General features: G+C 39.6%; 1 protein-coding gene across 2 annotated transcripts in view; it reads left to right on the top strand.

Moving 5' to 3' along the window:
• STAM (signal transducing adaptor molecule) overlaps positions 1-17878 on the top strand; it is a 42248-nt gene that overhangs the window by 14102 nt on the left and 10268 nt on the right. The window contains exons 7-12 of one of the 2 annotated variants that reach the window (XM_024116394.3): positions 1381-1475; positions 5347-5435; positions 7438-7525; positions 8115-8169; positions 8748-8901; positions 11197-11369. In XM_024116394.3, coding sequence (XP_023972162.1) covers positions 1381-1475; positions 5347-5435; positions 7438-7525; positions 8115-8169; positions 8748-8901; positions 11197-11369 — 654 coding nt within the window. Of the gene's footprint in view, positions 1-1380; positions 1476-5346; positions 5436-7437; positions 7526-8114; positions 8170-8747; positions 8902-11196; positions 11407-17878 lie in introns of those variants that run through there. The other variant, XM_055087735.1, reaches the window with a different exon arrangement.

Here is a 17878-nt window from a genome sequence, read left to right as displayed (position 1 = left end):
AGGCTCCTCAGTGTGGCTCACTGGCTCCTTAGTTGCAGCATGCGGGCTCCTTATTTGTGGCAGGTGGGCTCCTTAGTTGTGGCTCTAGGCCTTCTTAGTTGCGGCACATGGGCTCCTTAGTTGTGGTGTGTGAACTCTTGGTTGTGGCATGCGTGTGGAATCTAGTTCCCTAACCAGGGATTGAACCTGGGCCCCCTGCATTGGGAGCACGAAGTCTTATCCACTGTGCCATCAGGGAAGTCCCTGCATGTGGTTTTTAAAGATCAGTTCAAATACATTTAAGATTATTCTTTTTTTTTGTTTTTTTTTGCGGTACGCAGGCCTCTCCCGTTGCGGAGCACGGGCTCTGGACGCGCAGGCTCAGCGGCCACGGCTCACGGGCCCAGCCGCTCCGCGGCATGTGGGATCTTCCCGGACCGGGGCACGAACCCGTGTCCCCTGCATCGGCAGGCGGACTCTCAACCACGGCGCCACCAGGGAAACCCTAAGATTATTCTTATAGTGTCACACTTACATACTAATATGTTTTCTTGAGTGGAAGAAAATGAAGTAAAGTTTGAGCTGGTTAGCTGAAGTTGCACAAAACCTTGATCATTCATTCATTCAAAAAGTATTTATTGGGACTTCCCTGGTGGCGCCGTGGTTGGGAGTCCGCCTGCTGATGCAGGGGACGCGGGTTCGTGCCCCGGTCCGGGAGGATCCCGCATGCCGCGGAGCGGCTGGGCCCGTGGGCCGTGGCCGCTGAGCCTGCGCGTCCGGAGCCTGTGCTCCGCAGCGGGAGAGGCCACAGCGGTGAGAGGCCCGCGTGCCCGAAAAGAAAAAAAAAAAGTATTTATTGAGCACTTGCTACCTTTCCTTATCCTAGGTGCTGGGGATCCAGTGGGTACGCACCTGGGAGTGTGTTCCTTGTGAACATTTTATGCTATAAATGGTGTTAGTGTCATGTGTGTTCTCTTGCGGGGAAAGTTTCCTAATGTGTGCTAGAAAGAGCACTGATTAGGAATGGAGGTCTGGATTCAGAGCCTACCGTCTATCTTATTATAAAGGATTCTCACGCGGGAGCCTATGAACCAACCATTCGAAGTTGACAGTCTTCAAGTGTGGGGACCTCTGTTTGAGGGAGAGAGTTCAGAGCCTTGTACTAGATCCTCAAAACGTTCGCCAGCCTTCCAGAATATGAGAAAGAACTGTGTGTTTAATAGCGTCTTATTTTCTCTGAGGCCTCATGTCTAATTTGTAATAATGATACATTCACTTCCTCCACTGGATTGTTGTGAGCTTCACATCTGGTAATAATATAGCTTAAACACTATAAAAGTAAAGATACATAGGAGTAAAAATTCTTTGTTATAGTAAAGCATTCTTTCTTGTTTCTCTTAGTGACCCCAACTGGTGGAAGGGTGAAACCCATCAAGGCATGGGGTTATTCCCCTCTAATTTTGTGACTGCGGATCTCACTGCTGAACCAGAAATGAGTAAGTATTTTCCAGCCTGTCAATGGATGATAATCCACAATTCTCTCTAAAATTCAGCTTTCTGGAGCAGAGACTCTCAAAAGTTAGTGCCTCCAAGGTGTTTATTAAAAACGCAGCTCCCCAGTCAGATTATTTATGATGAGTCATCTAATCATCTAAGAATTGAAATCATCTGTCTACCAAGATTATCTTAAGACAGACTATGGACTTTTCTTTAAGGAAAAAAAAATATATATATATACACACACATATATATATATGTATGTGTGTATATATATATATGTCATGATAAAAATGCAGATTAAGAAGTGTTACAGAATTTATGCATTATGTATTTTTGGTATCATCAGTTGATGAAAAGGTGACAAATGCAGTGTAACCTTATAGAGAGTTTTTCCTATTCAAAGGTTAGCTCATTTCTCTAGTGTCCAGCCCCAAATTTGGAAGCAGTGGCCTCTTAGCAACTTAATGGCTTTCCTAAGCCACCATGTCAGACATTCAGAAGGAGCCATAACAAATCATGTCAATAATTTTTTGAGTTTCAAACCTTTGCTGACTAGGAGAAACAGACTAGAAAGTGGGGCAAAGGAGGAAAAGTGATATTACTGGTAGAGGCGTCATCACTGCAGGACATGTAGCTGCCAGTAGTCTGTCGGAATGTTGGTAGGCAGTTCACTGTATTTCTAGGCAATACTGTAATGAATCTTCATAATGATGAGTTTGTGGCATCAAGATTAAGTCACAACCTTCCTCTTTTTAAGGAGACAGAAATATGTTCCAATGTAGAAAGATTTCTGTAGCGACTGAAATGGTTAGAATTTTAAGAGTTTTTTGTATGTAAGTTGGTAAGCTACAGTTATCTTGGCAAAATATCTCATGTTTTTATAGTGCCAGGTAGAAGAGATCAAAGAAAGTTATAAATCACGATCTGCTTTGGTCATTTTTAGTTTACAGGAATTTTAAGAAAAGATCTTTGTCTCAGTTGTCTTTTTTTTTTTTTTTTTTTTTTTTTTGCGGTACGTGGGCCTCTCACTGCTGTGGCCTGTCCCTTTTGTGGAGCACAGGATCCGGACGCGCAGGCTCAGCGGCCATGGCTCACAGGCCCAGCCGCTCCGCGGCATGTGGAATCTTCCCAGACCGGGGCACGCACCCGCGTCCCCTGCATCCGCAGGCGGACTCTCAACCACTGCGCCACCAGGGAAGCCCCCTCAGTTGTCTTTTTATTTCCAGCAGTTCTTGGTACTGAATCTTATCCAGAATACAGACTATATAAATGTTTATACAATAAATGAAGCATAAGTGTCTGTGTATTAACAGTAAAGATACACTTTTCTTTGAAAATATAAAAATGCTTCTCTTTCAAGAAAAGGCTTTAATAACAGACCAGATGTTACAGATCTTTGATAAAGTAATGCCCTCTCCTAGTTATTGTCGGGATGTCTTGTGTCACTTTTATAGAGGCAGATTATGATACCCATTCCTTTAATAAAGTTCTCTTTGGTAAACTCAGAAAACGTCCTGTGAAACCTTGTTTAGAAGGCAGTGCATAACGTGCTAACTTTTTAATCTGGGCTGATGGTGTTGGGGGATTTTTCTTGATTTTTGGGTTTAGGTTGTTTTTTTTTTAATCTTGAAATAGCTGTTGGAAAGGATGGAATTGTCTTGGACTTCCATTCAAGAGGAGATCCAAGATCTCAGGTAGAAAAAGTAGCCATCTCATCTTTTTTTTCCCATTACATAGCAATGTAGCCTTACTAGTTATTTTCATGTGTTTCACTCTGGACCATGTAAAAGAGAAACCAGAGCATCAGAGCTTATACAGTGGAGTTACAGTTCTCAAGCTTGGAAAATGAGTGTTAGCAAGATCCTCGTAGCATCGTTCTTTATGAGGAAACAGAAGCCCATTTCACTGAATGTGTCAATTAGAAGTGCCTGACCTACTTAGCTTGTTTTCGTTTTGGAGAGGCAGTAAGATGTGCAAGCACTGTATTTTATATATGTATATGCACAAACACATCTGTGTGTATGTGTAAAATATTATTTATACACACATACACATAATATACACACAAACATACACATACATACAAAGTAATAGTATTAGTTCCGGAGAGAAAAAGCACTGCAAACTTGTGCATGGTCAGCTGTTAGGATGTGAAGTCTACCGTGTGTTTTCTTTTTTTTTTTTTGTGGTATGCGGGCCTCCCTCTGCTGTGGCCTCTCCCGTTGCGGAGGACAGGCTCCGGACGCGCAGGCTCAGCGGCCATGGCTCACGGGCCCAGCCGCTCCGCGGCATGTGGGATCCTCCCAGACCGGGGCGCAAACTCGGTTCCCCTGCATCGGCAGGCGGACGCGCAACCGCTGCGCCACCAGGGAAGCCCTACCGTGTGTTTTCTTATGGGTAGCAGCCAATGCAGTGCTGTCCCAGCTTTCTACTTGTTAATAGCTCAAGATATAAAAAGCAAAAATATGTATAGCATATGGCTCTTTTTCTTCCATGGGAAAGTGAAATCAGCTGAAACTGGTTTTGTATGTAGAATTTTACTTTATGGTGACTTGTGTGGGATGAATATATTCCTTATATTGGAAATTAAACTATTTTCCATTTATATTCTATAGCATAGAATACGTAAGTGATATGACTTCTTGTTCGCAGAGTAAAATCACAGGCCAGATCCCAGTAGTGTGGGCTAATAGAGCTAGAATGATTGGCATTCAAATCCAAGCTTCGCCATTTATTAGCTTTCTCCTACGCAAGCGTTTTTAATCTTTCTAAGCCACTGCTAACCTCATTTACAGGATGGGCATATCTCATAGGATTGTATTGGAGATTCAGTGGGGGAAATGCAGTCTTCCATTAAGCATACTTAATAGTTTAATTAATATTATTTCCCTTCCTTAATTCTGCCCCTTTCCCATCCCCCTGATTCTTAATTTTTATGAATACTGATTGACTACGTTGATATCAGGATGAAAAAATCCAAAATGGAAGTTCATTCCTTTAAAGCTGTATGTGTTTCTCAGTATTACTTTGGATAAGATTAATTATTATGTTAATCATAACCTTATATTTGCTGGTTAATGTTACATTGAGTCTTTTTAAAGATTGCTTTGTTGAGCAAGAGAAATAAATACGTGCTTCTGGTTTGCAGATCCCTTAGTAACCACCTTTTCAATTGCAAGAATAATGTAACTAAAAAATACAGACTGATTTAGTGGAAAAATCTGGTTTGCAGATCCCTTAGTAACCACCTTTTCAATTGCAAGAATAATGTAACTAAAAAATACAGACTGGTTTAGTGGAAAATTCAGATCCCTGCCAAGGCCACTTGTAAAGCTCTCCACTGGCCTGGATGTTCATTCCCTTAGTTAAAAAAAAAAAAAGACTGAGTGGCGTGCGGGGAATATATAGCTAACTTCCCAATTCATTACATTGAAAGAACGTGGCCTGTGGAAAAGTGGAGATTTTTCTTTGAAAGGACTGGTACTTTGAAAAGAGGATTTATTTTCAATAGCAGAATTCATTTATGCCATTGTAAAACTTTGCTTTCTGTTCAGCAGTTTACTAAACTCTCTTATGTAATAGGTGATTAATCTGTGTTCCAGAAATATAGTTCTTATTTTTAGTGAAGTATCTGTTATGGAAAACATAAAATCTTTAGTAGAAGAAAAAATTAAGAAGTGTTAACAGAATTTCATAATGTCATGTTCTGTCATGGTTGCCTAAATCTGCAACCGAATTATCCCTTAAACTGAGTTTCTCAGATTGAAGGGAATACAAGAAAAATCCAAGTTCTCTCCTTAAACTTAAAGTGCTTTTAAATAAAATTTTAAATTTATAAGGAAACGATAAATGTTACATGTTTTACAGTTAAAACGGAGAAGAAGACGGTACAATTTAGTGATGATGTTCAGGTAGAAACGATAGAACCAGAGCCGGAACAAGCCTACATTGATGAAGTGAGTGATTTCCTGCCTGAGAGCATCATACTTTCAGTATTGAAGTTGCAATGGTTTTCTTCTCTTATTTAAAAAAATTCAGTACTTGATTAATGCATGTGTTTTGTTGTCATACAACTTCAAACAATACAGACAAAGCAAAGATTCTCCTGGAAGGTTCCTTCCTGGTCCCATTCTTACCATGTCAGTACTTATAGTTGTACCTCATTATTTTAATTCCTGCTTAATATTCCATAGAATGGACTTATCATGACTTCATTATTCTGTTGTTCGACGGTTAGGTTGTTTTCAGTTCTTTGTGTGTTTTTTGCTATTACAAACACTATTATAATGAGACTTTTTGGGCATATTAAAAAGAATGTGTGACTTTTTTTTTTTTTTACATCTTTATCAGATTATAATTGCTTTACAGTGTTGTGTTAGTTTCTGCGGTACAACAAAGTGAATCAGCTCGATGTATACATATATCCCCTCCCTCTTGCGTCTCCCTCCCACCCTCCGCATCCCACCCCTCTAGGTCGTGTGTGACTTTTATTTTTAAATGCTCTGGAAATTATATTCTTTGTAACATTTTAAACTAATGATGAAAAATGAGATGTCATCTTTAAACTATGTGAGGAGATTTGTAGGTTTTTAGCCTTTTTTTAGGGGAGCCAGAAGCAGAAAGTTTGAAGAGCACTGTTTTAGCAAAACAGGTTGTAGAAGCTGTGCTGAGAGCCCCCAGAGAATGTCCTGGAGTCAGGGAAAGTTAGGTTTGGCTATATCATTCCATCGGAAAATGCATGCTAGCGGTCTATCTAGAAACCTCATTTCTCTGATGGTAGATAATTTCAAATAGGTTGTAGAATTCTGTAAACAAAGAGAAGAGAAATTATCCATGTGTTAGTTGACTCTCACTCTCATTTTACTCCCCTCCCCTTCTTTTTTTGGCTGTAGGCAAACTTTCCTGACATGTGCCTTCTTTTTTAGACTACTTAAAATGAAAATTCTGAATCTTTTACTTTGAAAAATAATATCCATTTCTAAATATGGAATTCTTTTGACTTCAGAAGAGTGTTTTAATATACGTGTGTCATTTTCACTCTCTAGTGATTAATTCATCTCTCAAACTGTTGTCCTTCTGTACAGAGTATAGAGTTTTGTTTTGGTATAAATAACCACTTTGCTTAGAATTGGTAGTCTTTAAATTATTTACCTAAGTAACTATGCTTAGTAGCATAAGCATGTAAAAACCATGAATGGAGAAAAGTTTGTAATTATTATGGTAATATTCTTTGGTACATGAGATCTATATTTTGGTTTTTTAAAACTTACGTATAGATACATCTCTACTAATATAATGTATAGATGTATTTATGTAATGATGCCTTCATTAGTTCTGTTGGTCTTATGGCAAAACATTCTGAAATAGATCTGAGTCATTGCTTTGAGATGCCTTCCAGCCTTTCACATAGGAGAATAGAGAAGCCACAAATCTTCCTCCTTTTTTTGATGACAAAGTGAAGCATTGGTGGAAAGAGAATGTGGAGTAAATCCTTCTGGTGCTACTTAGAAGAACAGCTGTACCAGAGCTGAGCTGTGCCTTACTGAAACAGCTGTTGTGTTCTCCCTGGTAGAGAAGTAGTAACGGAGCTGTTAGTCACAAGTACTGCCAGCTTGAGAGAGAGGTTACACCTGTCAGCACGGCAAGACTACAGCTGCCCCCAAACAAAGTGACACAGAAGTCCACTAGCATGACTTAAGAGATTAAAGAACTCACATGTTGTAAGTTTAAACGTTGCTCTCTTTCTTCTCATCGAAGAGAATTTCTGGTAGCCGTTTCAAAAGGGCTCTGACTTCACATGATAGTAAAGAGAATACACGGACAGTAAATACGTAGAAGCGAAATTGAAGTCTTCATATCTGTGCATTACAGGATTAGCCAGTATCTAACTAATGGAGTGAGAAGGTATTGTTGCATAATGATTTGTTACTTTTTATAGTAACTGTTTAATTCCTGTAGGATAAAATGGACCAAGTGCTACAGATGTTGCAAAGTACGGATCCCAGTGATGATCAACCAGATCTTCCAGAGTTACTTCATCTTGAAGGTAAACCTTGTTTTCCGTTTCCCTTGCAAATAAAGAATAATTAGGGGTTATAGCTAGTGTTCTGTTACAGAGTGGTTTTTTTTGTTTGTTTGTTTTTTATTTTTTTGTGGTATGCGGGCCTCTCTCACCCGGTTCCCCTGCATCGGCAGGCGGACGCGCAACCACTGCGCCACCAGGGAAGCCCCCAGAGTGGTTTTATATTTAAATAAAATTGAAAATGATATAAACAATGTTAACATTTCTGACTCTTCTGTGACCAGTCTCATGTTTATATGCAGTTTAATTAAACCTTTGGTAGAATTCAAATTCTTACACTTTTCTACCCAAATTAAATATTTTATTCAACGTTTAAAATGTTGTAAAATGAAAATTGGTATTAAAAATTTCTGAGATCAATACAATCAATCTAAAGTATTGATTTTATAAATAGCTAGGAAAATCAGTCTTGGGTTCTGTGGGCTAAGATTAATTAATAGAATTTTTATTATTCCAAATTAGATCTTTTATTCCTTAAACTACATGAATATCCATCAGAGAGTTGCTTTCTTTTGCTGCATTTTCTTATATTCTTTAAATCTTGTCATCTTAGCCATGTGTCACCAGATGGGACCTCTCATTGATGAGAAGCTGGAAGATATTGACAGGTAAAAGAACATATGCTCTGGCTGTATTGTGTACCTTCTTCCCCACAGATCTCTCTAAACTGCGTATTGGAATAGAGCTGCCTTGTATTTTATTTTATTTTCATTTTAAAGATATACCAGTTCTCATTCACTTGTTTTCTACTTGATGTGGGAATTAAAATTAGACCCATCTGCCCCCACTCCTGCTTTTAAGTGAGGATTTATTTGACTTTCACTATGTTAGTCTGTTTTAAAAATAAGGGTTAACTATTATTAACTAACTATCGTGTTTGCTGTAAGCGGCATCATCAGGGCCCACATGTGGCCCATCTGTTATTAATGAGGGGAACCTGGATATTTTGAGGTAAAGTCAAGTACAATAAGCTAGAGTCCTTCCAGCACAGCACCTAAATCTGAAACAGTTTTGGTTGCCTTGGAGCTAAACTATAGGATTTTTTTTTTCGTTACAAGGTTAAATTTTTAATAATGTCTACTTATACCACTCTTTGCCATTTTTGCTCTTTTGATGCATCTTATTATTTAGAACGTTATGTCATTTAAATAGCAGTTATGTGTCACATTATTGTATAATATTTCAGAAAACATTCAGAACTCTCAGAACTCAATGTTAAAGTGATGGAGGCCCTGTCCTTGTATACCAAGTTAATGAATGAAGATCCAATGTATTCCATGTATGCAAAATTACAGAATCAGCAGTATTATATTCAGTCATCTAGTGTTTCTGGTTCTCAGGTAAGCTTTTAAAAATGCAAGTATTTCATTTTAAATTCTCAAATATGTTTGAGATTATTTGGAATAGCTGTGTTTTTGTAAAACGTGAAACTTTCTAAAAGTGATGTTTGGAGTAAAAATAAGGTTAAAAAGATTTTTTCACTTGACAAATACAATGTGTAGTATGCTAGCTATAATAATAGTTCTTGTTCTGAAAAATTATTTTTCTGCAGGGGTGCACATCAATCACTGTCAAGCTTTAAAAAAAAAAAAAAAAACAGATGCTTTGACTCTACCCAGACCTATTGAATCCAGGCATGAGGCCCAAACATCTGTATATTTTTAAAGCTTCATATCTAATTATCTGGTTAAGAACTACAATTTTTGTCTGTCTGAGTAAAATTTCTAATTATTACTAAATTCTTGTGAGTATCTACCATTTCCAGTTTTATAGTGACTTTCTTTAATCTGGATTTTTTCCATTCCTTTACATGAGAACGTGTGTAATGCAACGGAGAGCCCTTTTTCCTCTCGTCATGTCCAGCAACTATTTCAAAAGCCCATTTCCCACAAACTCACTAAGTTCAGGATATAGGGAGTAGTTAGCCAGACACAGCATTTTATCCACGTAGGGTAGCATAAACTTTGTGCAGATGAATTTTTTTTTGACGCAGTCCACTTCTGGAGTGAGGGGCCAGAACCCTGGAGAAGAGCAGCCAGGCCTGAGAAATGTGGGGCTGGATGACACCTACCCATGAGTCTTGATGCCAGTGTGAGCCAGCAGACAAAGAGAAACCCTTCACATTCAATTTGCAAAGTACAAACAATTGTATTTGTGAGGACTGGACTAGCTGTGTCCATAATGAAGACCTTTTGGATTCTGTGTGTAGTGAGTCTCGTGTGGCTTAACACAGCCTTCAGATGATTGTTGTTTTATTTCCTGATGAGTGTGTTACTGTCCTAACAGCTGCCACAAGTCTCACTCCCTGGACAGTGGAGTTCTGTTTTGAAACATGTGAAATGGAAGGATCTAATGGATACTACAGAAAATTAGAATATTATGTGTGTTTAAGATTCGGGGGGGCACTTAAGACTAATCTCTTTAGCTTAAAACAAGTATGGTTTTTAGGTGCAGGGGTATGCAAACAGTGGCCCAAGGGCAAAGTCCAGCCTCCCACCTCTTTTTTAAAATAAACATTTATTCAAACACAGCCGTTCTCATTCGTTTCTCCATCGTTGCTGGCTGCTTCCTCTACGGGCAGAGCCCAGTAGTTTCAACAGAGCGCACATGGCCCACAAAGCCCGCCCCGTTTACTGTCTGGGCCCTGGACAAAGAAGTCTGCTGACCTTGCTTTAGGAGGATAGCTTGCTCTATGTTCAGTAAGCTGTAACTTAGGAGATATATCTCTGTGTAGATGCCTAGAAACAAATGCAGACTGTTGCTGTAATGCAGTGAATTCAAAGACACTTCTTCAGCATTTGGGGGTTCCTTTTAGGGAGATACAGTATCAACGTGGAAAGAGGGATTATATTAGTATAAAATTTCAGGGTAAGTTTCTTTACTGCTTCTGTACGAAGACAGACACAAGTTTAGCTAATGTTTCCCTAAAAACAAAAATCATCAGAAGCCCACTTCACTGAAAAGCACTTTTTAAAACGCCTGTTGTAAAGCAAACTGTACCCCAATTAAAAATAAATAAATAAATAAATGAAATCTACGTTAAAAAATTAAATAAAATGCCTGTCACCAGAAGGAACTCAGAAAACCAATTCAGAGATGTAATTGTTGCTCTTTTGTAAGTGAATGCATGCCTGTTAAAATCTTAGTGTGTTCAGTAAGCTGTAACTTAGGAGATATATCTCTGTGTAGATGCCTATAAACAAATGCAGACTGTTGCTGTAATGCAGTGAATTCAAAGACACTTCTTCAGCATTTGGGGGTTCCTTTTAGGGAGATACAGTATCAACGTGGAAAGAGGGATTATATTAGTATAAAATTTCAGGGTAAGTTTCTTTACTGCTTCTGTACGAAGACAGACACAAGTTTAGCTAATGTTTCCCTAAAAACAAAAATCATCAGAAGCCCACTTCACTGAAAAGCACTTTTTAAAACGCCTGTTGTAAAGCAAACTGTACCCCAATTAAAAATAAATAAATAAATAAATGAAATCTACGTTAAAAAATTAAATAAAATGCCTGTCACCAGAAGGAACTCAGAAAACCAATTCAGAGATGTAATTGTTGCTCTTTTGTAAGTGAATGCATGCCTGTTAAAATCTTAGCGACCCTAATGTGTTTTGTCTCTGACTGTCCTAGGTGTACCCAGGCCCTCCTCAAAGTGGTGCTTACCTGGTCGCAGGGAGCGCACAGCTGAGCCAGCCCCAGAGCTACAGCCTTCCCCCAGAGCAGCTGTCTTCTCTCAGCCAAGGAGCCGTGCTGCCTGCCAGCCCAGCCCTTCCTAGTCAGCAGGCTCAGGCTTCCTACCCCAAGTAATGTGGTCATTGGCTCTTGTTTGCGTTTAGCACTGTTAAAACTCTCAGGTGCCCTTGGTCGTCTGTAATCATAAAAAAGAACTCAGAAAACCAATTCCGAGATGTAATTGTTGCTCTTTTGTAAGTGAATGCATGCCTGTTAAAATCTTAGCGACCCTAATGTGTTTTGTCTCTGACTGTCCTAGGTGTACCCAGGCCCTCCTCAAAGTGGTGCTTACCTGGTCGCAGGGAGCGCACAGCTGAGCCAGCCCCAGAGCTACAGCCTTCCCCCAGAGCAGCTGTCTTCTCTCAGCCAAGGAGCCGTGCTGCCTGCCAGCCCAGCCCTTCCTAGTCAGCAGGCTCAGGCTTCCTACCCCAAGTAATGTGGTCATTGGCTCTTGTTTGCGTTTAGCACTGTTAAAACTCTCAGGTGCCCTTGGTCGTCTGTAATCATAAAAAATGGATAAGAAAAATCCAGGGTAGGTGTCGTCACTGATGCCAGACGGTCAGCCCCGTCTGTGGTGGCAGGTGGGTTATGTAGGACCTCCTGCAGTGCTGCAGTCCTAGCCAGCATGCCAGCACTCTGTCCTACTGAGTCCTTAAACTGCTGTATTCTGGTTTTAGCTTTGTGGTTTTTATATTCCTTCCTATCATAATTTCTTTTGTTTTTATCTGAGTCTGTGATAATATTTGTTAAGAACTTCAATGTAACTTAAATTTATTTTGATAACTATAATTTAATGCTTTACATAAATTTCACATAAAAGATGAATGTTCCTGTGGTTATTATTTTAGAATTTATAGTTCTGGGCTGTTTCTTAAAGACAGATATTCCCTTCTTTTTACCCTGTGTGGGAATTTAGTATATATCACAGCATGATAAACCACACGAAAAGAGACAGTACAAGAAGCTGTACGCCCCTGTGGTTCATGGAGCGAGTAGCTGAATATGAAATGACAGGCCCATTGTTCTGGTCATTTACTTAGAATGCCCCTATCATGTAAATGATTATATTTATACATTATATTATTCATAATTTATAAATGCCTTTTCTACTTCAGTGGGCATCTAAGCTGAAGTCATCACTTTGGATCGAATAGGTAGACTTAAGAATTCAGTAGTGTCTAACTCCAGAGGTCATGATGTTCTGACTCACAACAAAAGTTTCTTGGTGGCACAGGTACAATTTCTAGGGACCTTTCCATCAATGTTGGAGTTGCCCAGAATGCTCCTATACTGCCCTCACTATTGTACTGTCCATCCTCCAAAGAGTCACACTCTAGGGATGCTTGGGGATTGTCAAACATGATTTTGTGGTCACATCTCGTATTCTGAAGTGACCTTAAGAAGGATGGTGATGCAGAAGCCTGTTACAGGCATCAAACAGCAGCAACAAGAAAATAGCGCTCCCTGGTGGGTTATATAGCTTAGGAAAAAAGTTAGGTCTAACTCTGTTTGTCCAAGGACTTCTTTTTCTTTTCTTCTTTCTTTTTTTTTTTTTTTAAGTCTCAGTTTGGTAAAAAGTGAATACCCTTACATAGAAATTGGTAGGGAGCAACTATTAGGAGAGTAACATGCTGCTTTAAAATTAGATCAAAGTGAGTAGAGGTAGGTTTTGCTGAGAAGTTAGCCAGTGTACTCGAGTAGTATATATAGGAACCTCTCAGATACTTCAGTATTAGCCAGAAGTGCCGCCTCTGTCCCAGCTAGTCCTCTGTTACCATGTCACATGCTGGTCTGGATGTCTCATTACTGGAGATTACTTGGGATCCATTCTTAGTTCAGAGCCTTGAGGAATTATCCTTGTAAGTGAGATCCTCTATTGGGAGGTTCTTAAACTATGACGTGCTGTAGAGCCAGAGCACCTTGTCGCTGTTTGCTGGGGGCTGCTCTGTCCTCTTCTGCCATTTGGATGCGAGACCCCTGTGCAGGACCCGCACTGTGTTCCAGGGCCTGGCTACTGACGTGCTATAGCTGTAAATGTCACCTCTCCAGAAACACAAGTACATTTCAATAGGTGCTTTTTGCAGAGCATTTCCTTGAAACGTTTAGCCCTCTTCGCCGGGCTAATTGCTGCTTATTCTTCAGCTTTTAGCTTAGCTTCGTCTTTACTAGAAGCCTGTCTTGCCTTCCCACCTCACCAGCACTGTTCCTCCTCTGATGCTGTCTCAGGCCCCCAGCACATCGTGTCATCGTGTTGTCCTCTGTATCTCCACTAAACTGTCATATCTTGAGAGCTGGAGCGGCATCTTTCACCTTTAGAGCCACAGTATGTAGCACAGAGTTTTACACCTGGTAGGAACTCAGTAAATATTTGATAAGTAAATGTTTTGATGGGAATTTCAAGGGCTGTGTTAGGCCAGTGAGATATATGTTTCAATTCCTTGAAAAGGCTTCACACAGGCTTTGAGGCAATTTTAAAAAAGATATATTGGGAACAGTTGTGTGTGTAAGTGTGCATGTGTGTGTGTTCGAATGAGAAACTGATGGCAAAACAAACGTCGGCTCACAAAATTGGAAGGAGTGAGAACTGGGGGTGGAAGTGTACTCGATAGAGGTGTACGGCATGTTTTACTCGAGCTTTCTAACTGCAAATCAAGGTCAAGGAGGAATTTTTTTCCCCCCATTTTTCGTAGGCAGGTTTTTTCATGTCCCTCAGTTTGTTTCTAGGAGGCAATTTCTTATTCTTTTACATAGAATTTTGGTTTTAGGGTGGTCACTTTTCCAGACTTCTGTCACCCTAGGGTGATATTACTGATAACTGGGGAAGGTGGTACTGATACAGTTTTCTAGACCTACCTGAGTGATGGTGGCCACGATGATACTAAGGTGACCAAAGCTAGGTACTTACTTGTCGGTTATTTCATTTCTGTGTCTGAGTTTGACATTGTAGGTGTAAGTGAGATCATATGGTATTTGCCCTTCTCTGTCACAGGGGCAAGGTTTCCTTCTTTCTCATGGCTGAGTACTATTCATGTGTGTGTGTATCTCTGTCTCGGCCTCACACCTTCTTTACCCATTTATCCCTTGACAGACCCTTAACTGTTCCCGTTTCTTGGCTATTGTAAGTAATGCTGCAATGAACATAAGAATGCAGATATCTCTTTGAGATCCTGATTTCAGTTCCTTTGGATATCTGCCCAGAAGCAGCATTGCTGGATCATTAGGTAGCTCTATTTTTAATTTTTTGAGGAACCGCCATACTGTTTTCCATACTGACTATACCAACACTGCATAGGTGTTCTCTTTTCTTTACATCTTCGCCGGCAGTCCTTACTTCTGGTGGTTTTGATCATACCCAGTCCAACAGGTGTGAGGTCATACTGTGTGGTTTTGATTTTCTTTTTCTGGTGGATAATGACGTTGAGTGCCTTCTCATGTGCCTGTTGGCCGTTTGTATGTCTTCTGGGGAAATGTTTATTCAGCTCCTCTGCCCATTTTTTAATCAGGTTGTTAGTTGTTTTTTTTTAACATCTTTATTGGAGTATAATTGCTCTACATGGTTATGTTAGTTGCTGCTGTATAACAAAGTGAATCCGCTATACGTATACATCTATCCCCATATCCCCTCCCTCTTGCGTCTCCCTCCCACCCTCCCTGTCCCACCCCTCTAGGTGGTCACAAAGCACCGAGCTGATCTCCCTGTGCCATGCGGCTGCTTCCCACTAGCTATCTGTTTTACATTTGGTAGTGTATATATGTCCATGCCACTCTCTCACTTCGTCCCAGCTTACCCTTCCCCTCCCCATGTCCTCAAGTCCATCCTCTACGTCTGTGTCTTTATTCCTGTCCTGCCCCTAGGTTCTTCAGAACCTTTTTTTTTCTTCAGGATTCCACATATATGTGTTATCATACGGTATTTGTTTTTCTCTTTCTGACTTCACTCTGTATGACAGACTCTAGGTCCATCCACCTCACTACAAATAACTCAATTTCATCTCTTTTTATGGCTGAGCAATATTCCATTGTATATATGTGCCACACCTTCTTTATTCATGCGTTTGTCAGTGGACACTTAGGTTGCTTCCATGTCCTGGCTATTGTAAATAGTGCTGCAGTGAACATTATGGTACATGACCCTTCTTGAATTATGGTTTTCTCAGGGTATATGGCCAGTAGTGGGATTGCTGGGTCATATGGTAGTTCTATTTTTAGTTTTCTAAGGAACCTTCATACTGTCCTACATAGTGGCTGTCTCAATTTACATTCCCACCAACAGTGTAAGAGGGTTCCCGTTACTCCACACCCTCTCCAGCATTTATTGTTTGTAGACTTTTTGATGATGGCCATTCTGACCGGTGTGAGGTGATGATACCTCACTGTAGTTTTGATTTGCATTTGTCTAATGATTAGTGATGTTCAGCATCCTTTCATGTGTTTGTTGGCCATCTGTATATCTTCTTTGGAGAAATGTCTATTTAGGTCTTCTGCCCATTTTTGGATTGCGTTGTTTGTCTTTTTGATTTTGAGCTGCATGAGCTGCTTGTATATTTTAGAGATTAATTCTTTGTCAGTTGCTTCATTGGCAAATATTTTCTCCCATTCTGAGGGTTGTCTTTTGGTCTTGGTTATGGTTTCCTTTCCTGTGCAAAAGCTTTTAAGTTTCATTCGGTCCCATTTGTTTATTTTTATTTCGATTTCTCTAGGAGGTGGGTCAAAAAGGATCTTGCTGTGATTTATGTAATAGAGTGTCCTACCTATGTTTTCCTCTAAGAGTCTTATAGTGTCTGGCCTTACATTTAAGGCTTTAATCTATTCTGAGTTTATTTTTGTGTATGGTGTCAAGGAGTGTTCTACTTTCATTCTTTTACATGTAGCTGTCCAGTTTTCCCAGCACTACTTATTGAAGAGGCTGTCTTTTCTCCATTGTATATTTTTGCCTCCTTTATCAAAGATAAGGTTACCATATGTGCGTGGTTTTATCTCTGGGCTTTATTTCCTGTTCCATTGATCTATATTTCTGTTTTTGTGCCAGTACCATACTGTCTTGATTACTGTAGCTTTGCAGTATAGTTTGAAGTCGGGGAGCCTGATTCCTCCAGCTCCGTTTTTCTTTCTCAAGATTGCTTTGTCTACTTGGAGTCTTTTGTGTTTCCATACAAATTGTGAAATTTTTTGCTCTAGTTCTGCGAAAAATGCCATTGGTAGTTTGACAGGGATTGCATTCAATCTGTAGATTGCTTTGGGTAGTATAGTCATTTTCACAATGTTGATTCTTCCAATCCAAGAACATGCTATATCTCTCCATCTGTTTGTATCATCTTTAATTTCTTTCATCAGTGTCTTATAGTTTTCTGCGTACAGGTCTTTTGTCTCCTTAGGTAGGTTTATTCCTAGGTATTATATTCTTTTTGTTGCAATGGTAAATGGGAGTGTTTCCTTAATTTCCCTTTCAGATTTTTCATCATTAGTGTATAGCAATGCAAGAGATTTCTGTGCATTAATTTTGTATTCTGCTATTCTACCAAATTCATTGATTAGCTCTAGTAGTTTTCTGATAGCGTCTTTAGGATTCTCGATGTATACTGTCATCTCATCTGCAAAGTGACAGTTTTACTTCTTCTTTTCCAGTTTGGATTCCTTTTATTTCTTTCTCTTCTCTGATTGCTGTTGCTAAAACTTCCAAAACTATGTTGAATAATAGTGGTGAGAGTGGGCAACCTTGTCTTGTTCCTGATCTTAGTGGAAATGGTTTCAGTTTTTCACCACTGAGAATGATGTTGACTGTGAGTTTGTCATATATGCCTTTATTATGTTGAGGAAAGTTCCCTCTATGCCTACTTTCTGGAGAGTTTTTATCATAAATGGGTATTGAATTTTGTCGAAAACTTTTTCTGCATCTATTGAGATGATCATATGGTTTCTGTCCTTCAGTTTGTTAATATGGTGTATCACATTGATTGATTTGCATTTACTGCAGAACCCTTGCATTCCTGGGATAAACCCCACTTGCTCATGGTGTATCATCCTTTTAATGTGCTGCTGGATTCTGTTTGCTAGTATTTTATTGAGGATTTTCGCTTCTATGTTCATCAGTGATATTGGCCTGTAGTTTTCTTTATTTTTGACATCTTTGTCTGGTTTTGGTATCAGGGTGATGGTGGCCTCGTAGAATGAGTTTGGGAATGTTCCTCCCTCTGCTATATTTTGGAAGAGTTTGAGAAGGATAGGTGTTAGCTCTTCTCTAAATCTTTATAATTTCTTTCCTTCTGCTAGATTTGGGGTATTTTTGTTCTTCTTTTCTAGTTGCTTTAGGTGTAAGGTTAGATCGTTTATTTGAGATGTTTCTTGTTTCTTGAGGTAGGTGTGAAGCCATCTGGTCCTGGGCTTTAGTTTGTTTGAAGATTTTTAATCACAGTTTCAATTTCAGTGCTTGTGATTGGTCTGCTTATATTGTCTCTTTTTTCCTGGTTCAGTCTCGGAAGGTTGTGCTTTTCTAAGAATTTGTCCATTTCTTCCACGTTGTCTGTTATATTGGCATATAATTGCTTGTAGTAAGCTCTCATAATCCTTTCTATTTCTGCAG

Source organism: Physeter macrocephalus, chromosome 11 (assembly GCF_002837175.3).
Source record: "Physeter macrocephalus isolate SW-GA chromosome 11, ASM283717v5, whole genome shotgun sequence".
NCBI classification, from domain to species: domain Eukaryota; kingdom Metazoa; phylum Chordata; class Mammalia; order Artiodactyla; family Physeteridae; genus Physeter; species Physeter macrocephalus.
This window is presented reverse-complemented; position numbering and strand designations above follow the sequence as displayed.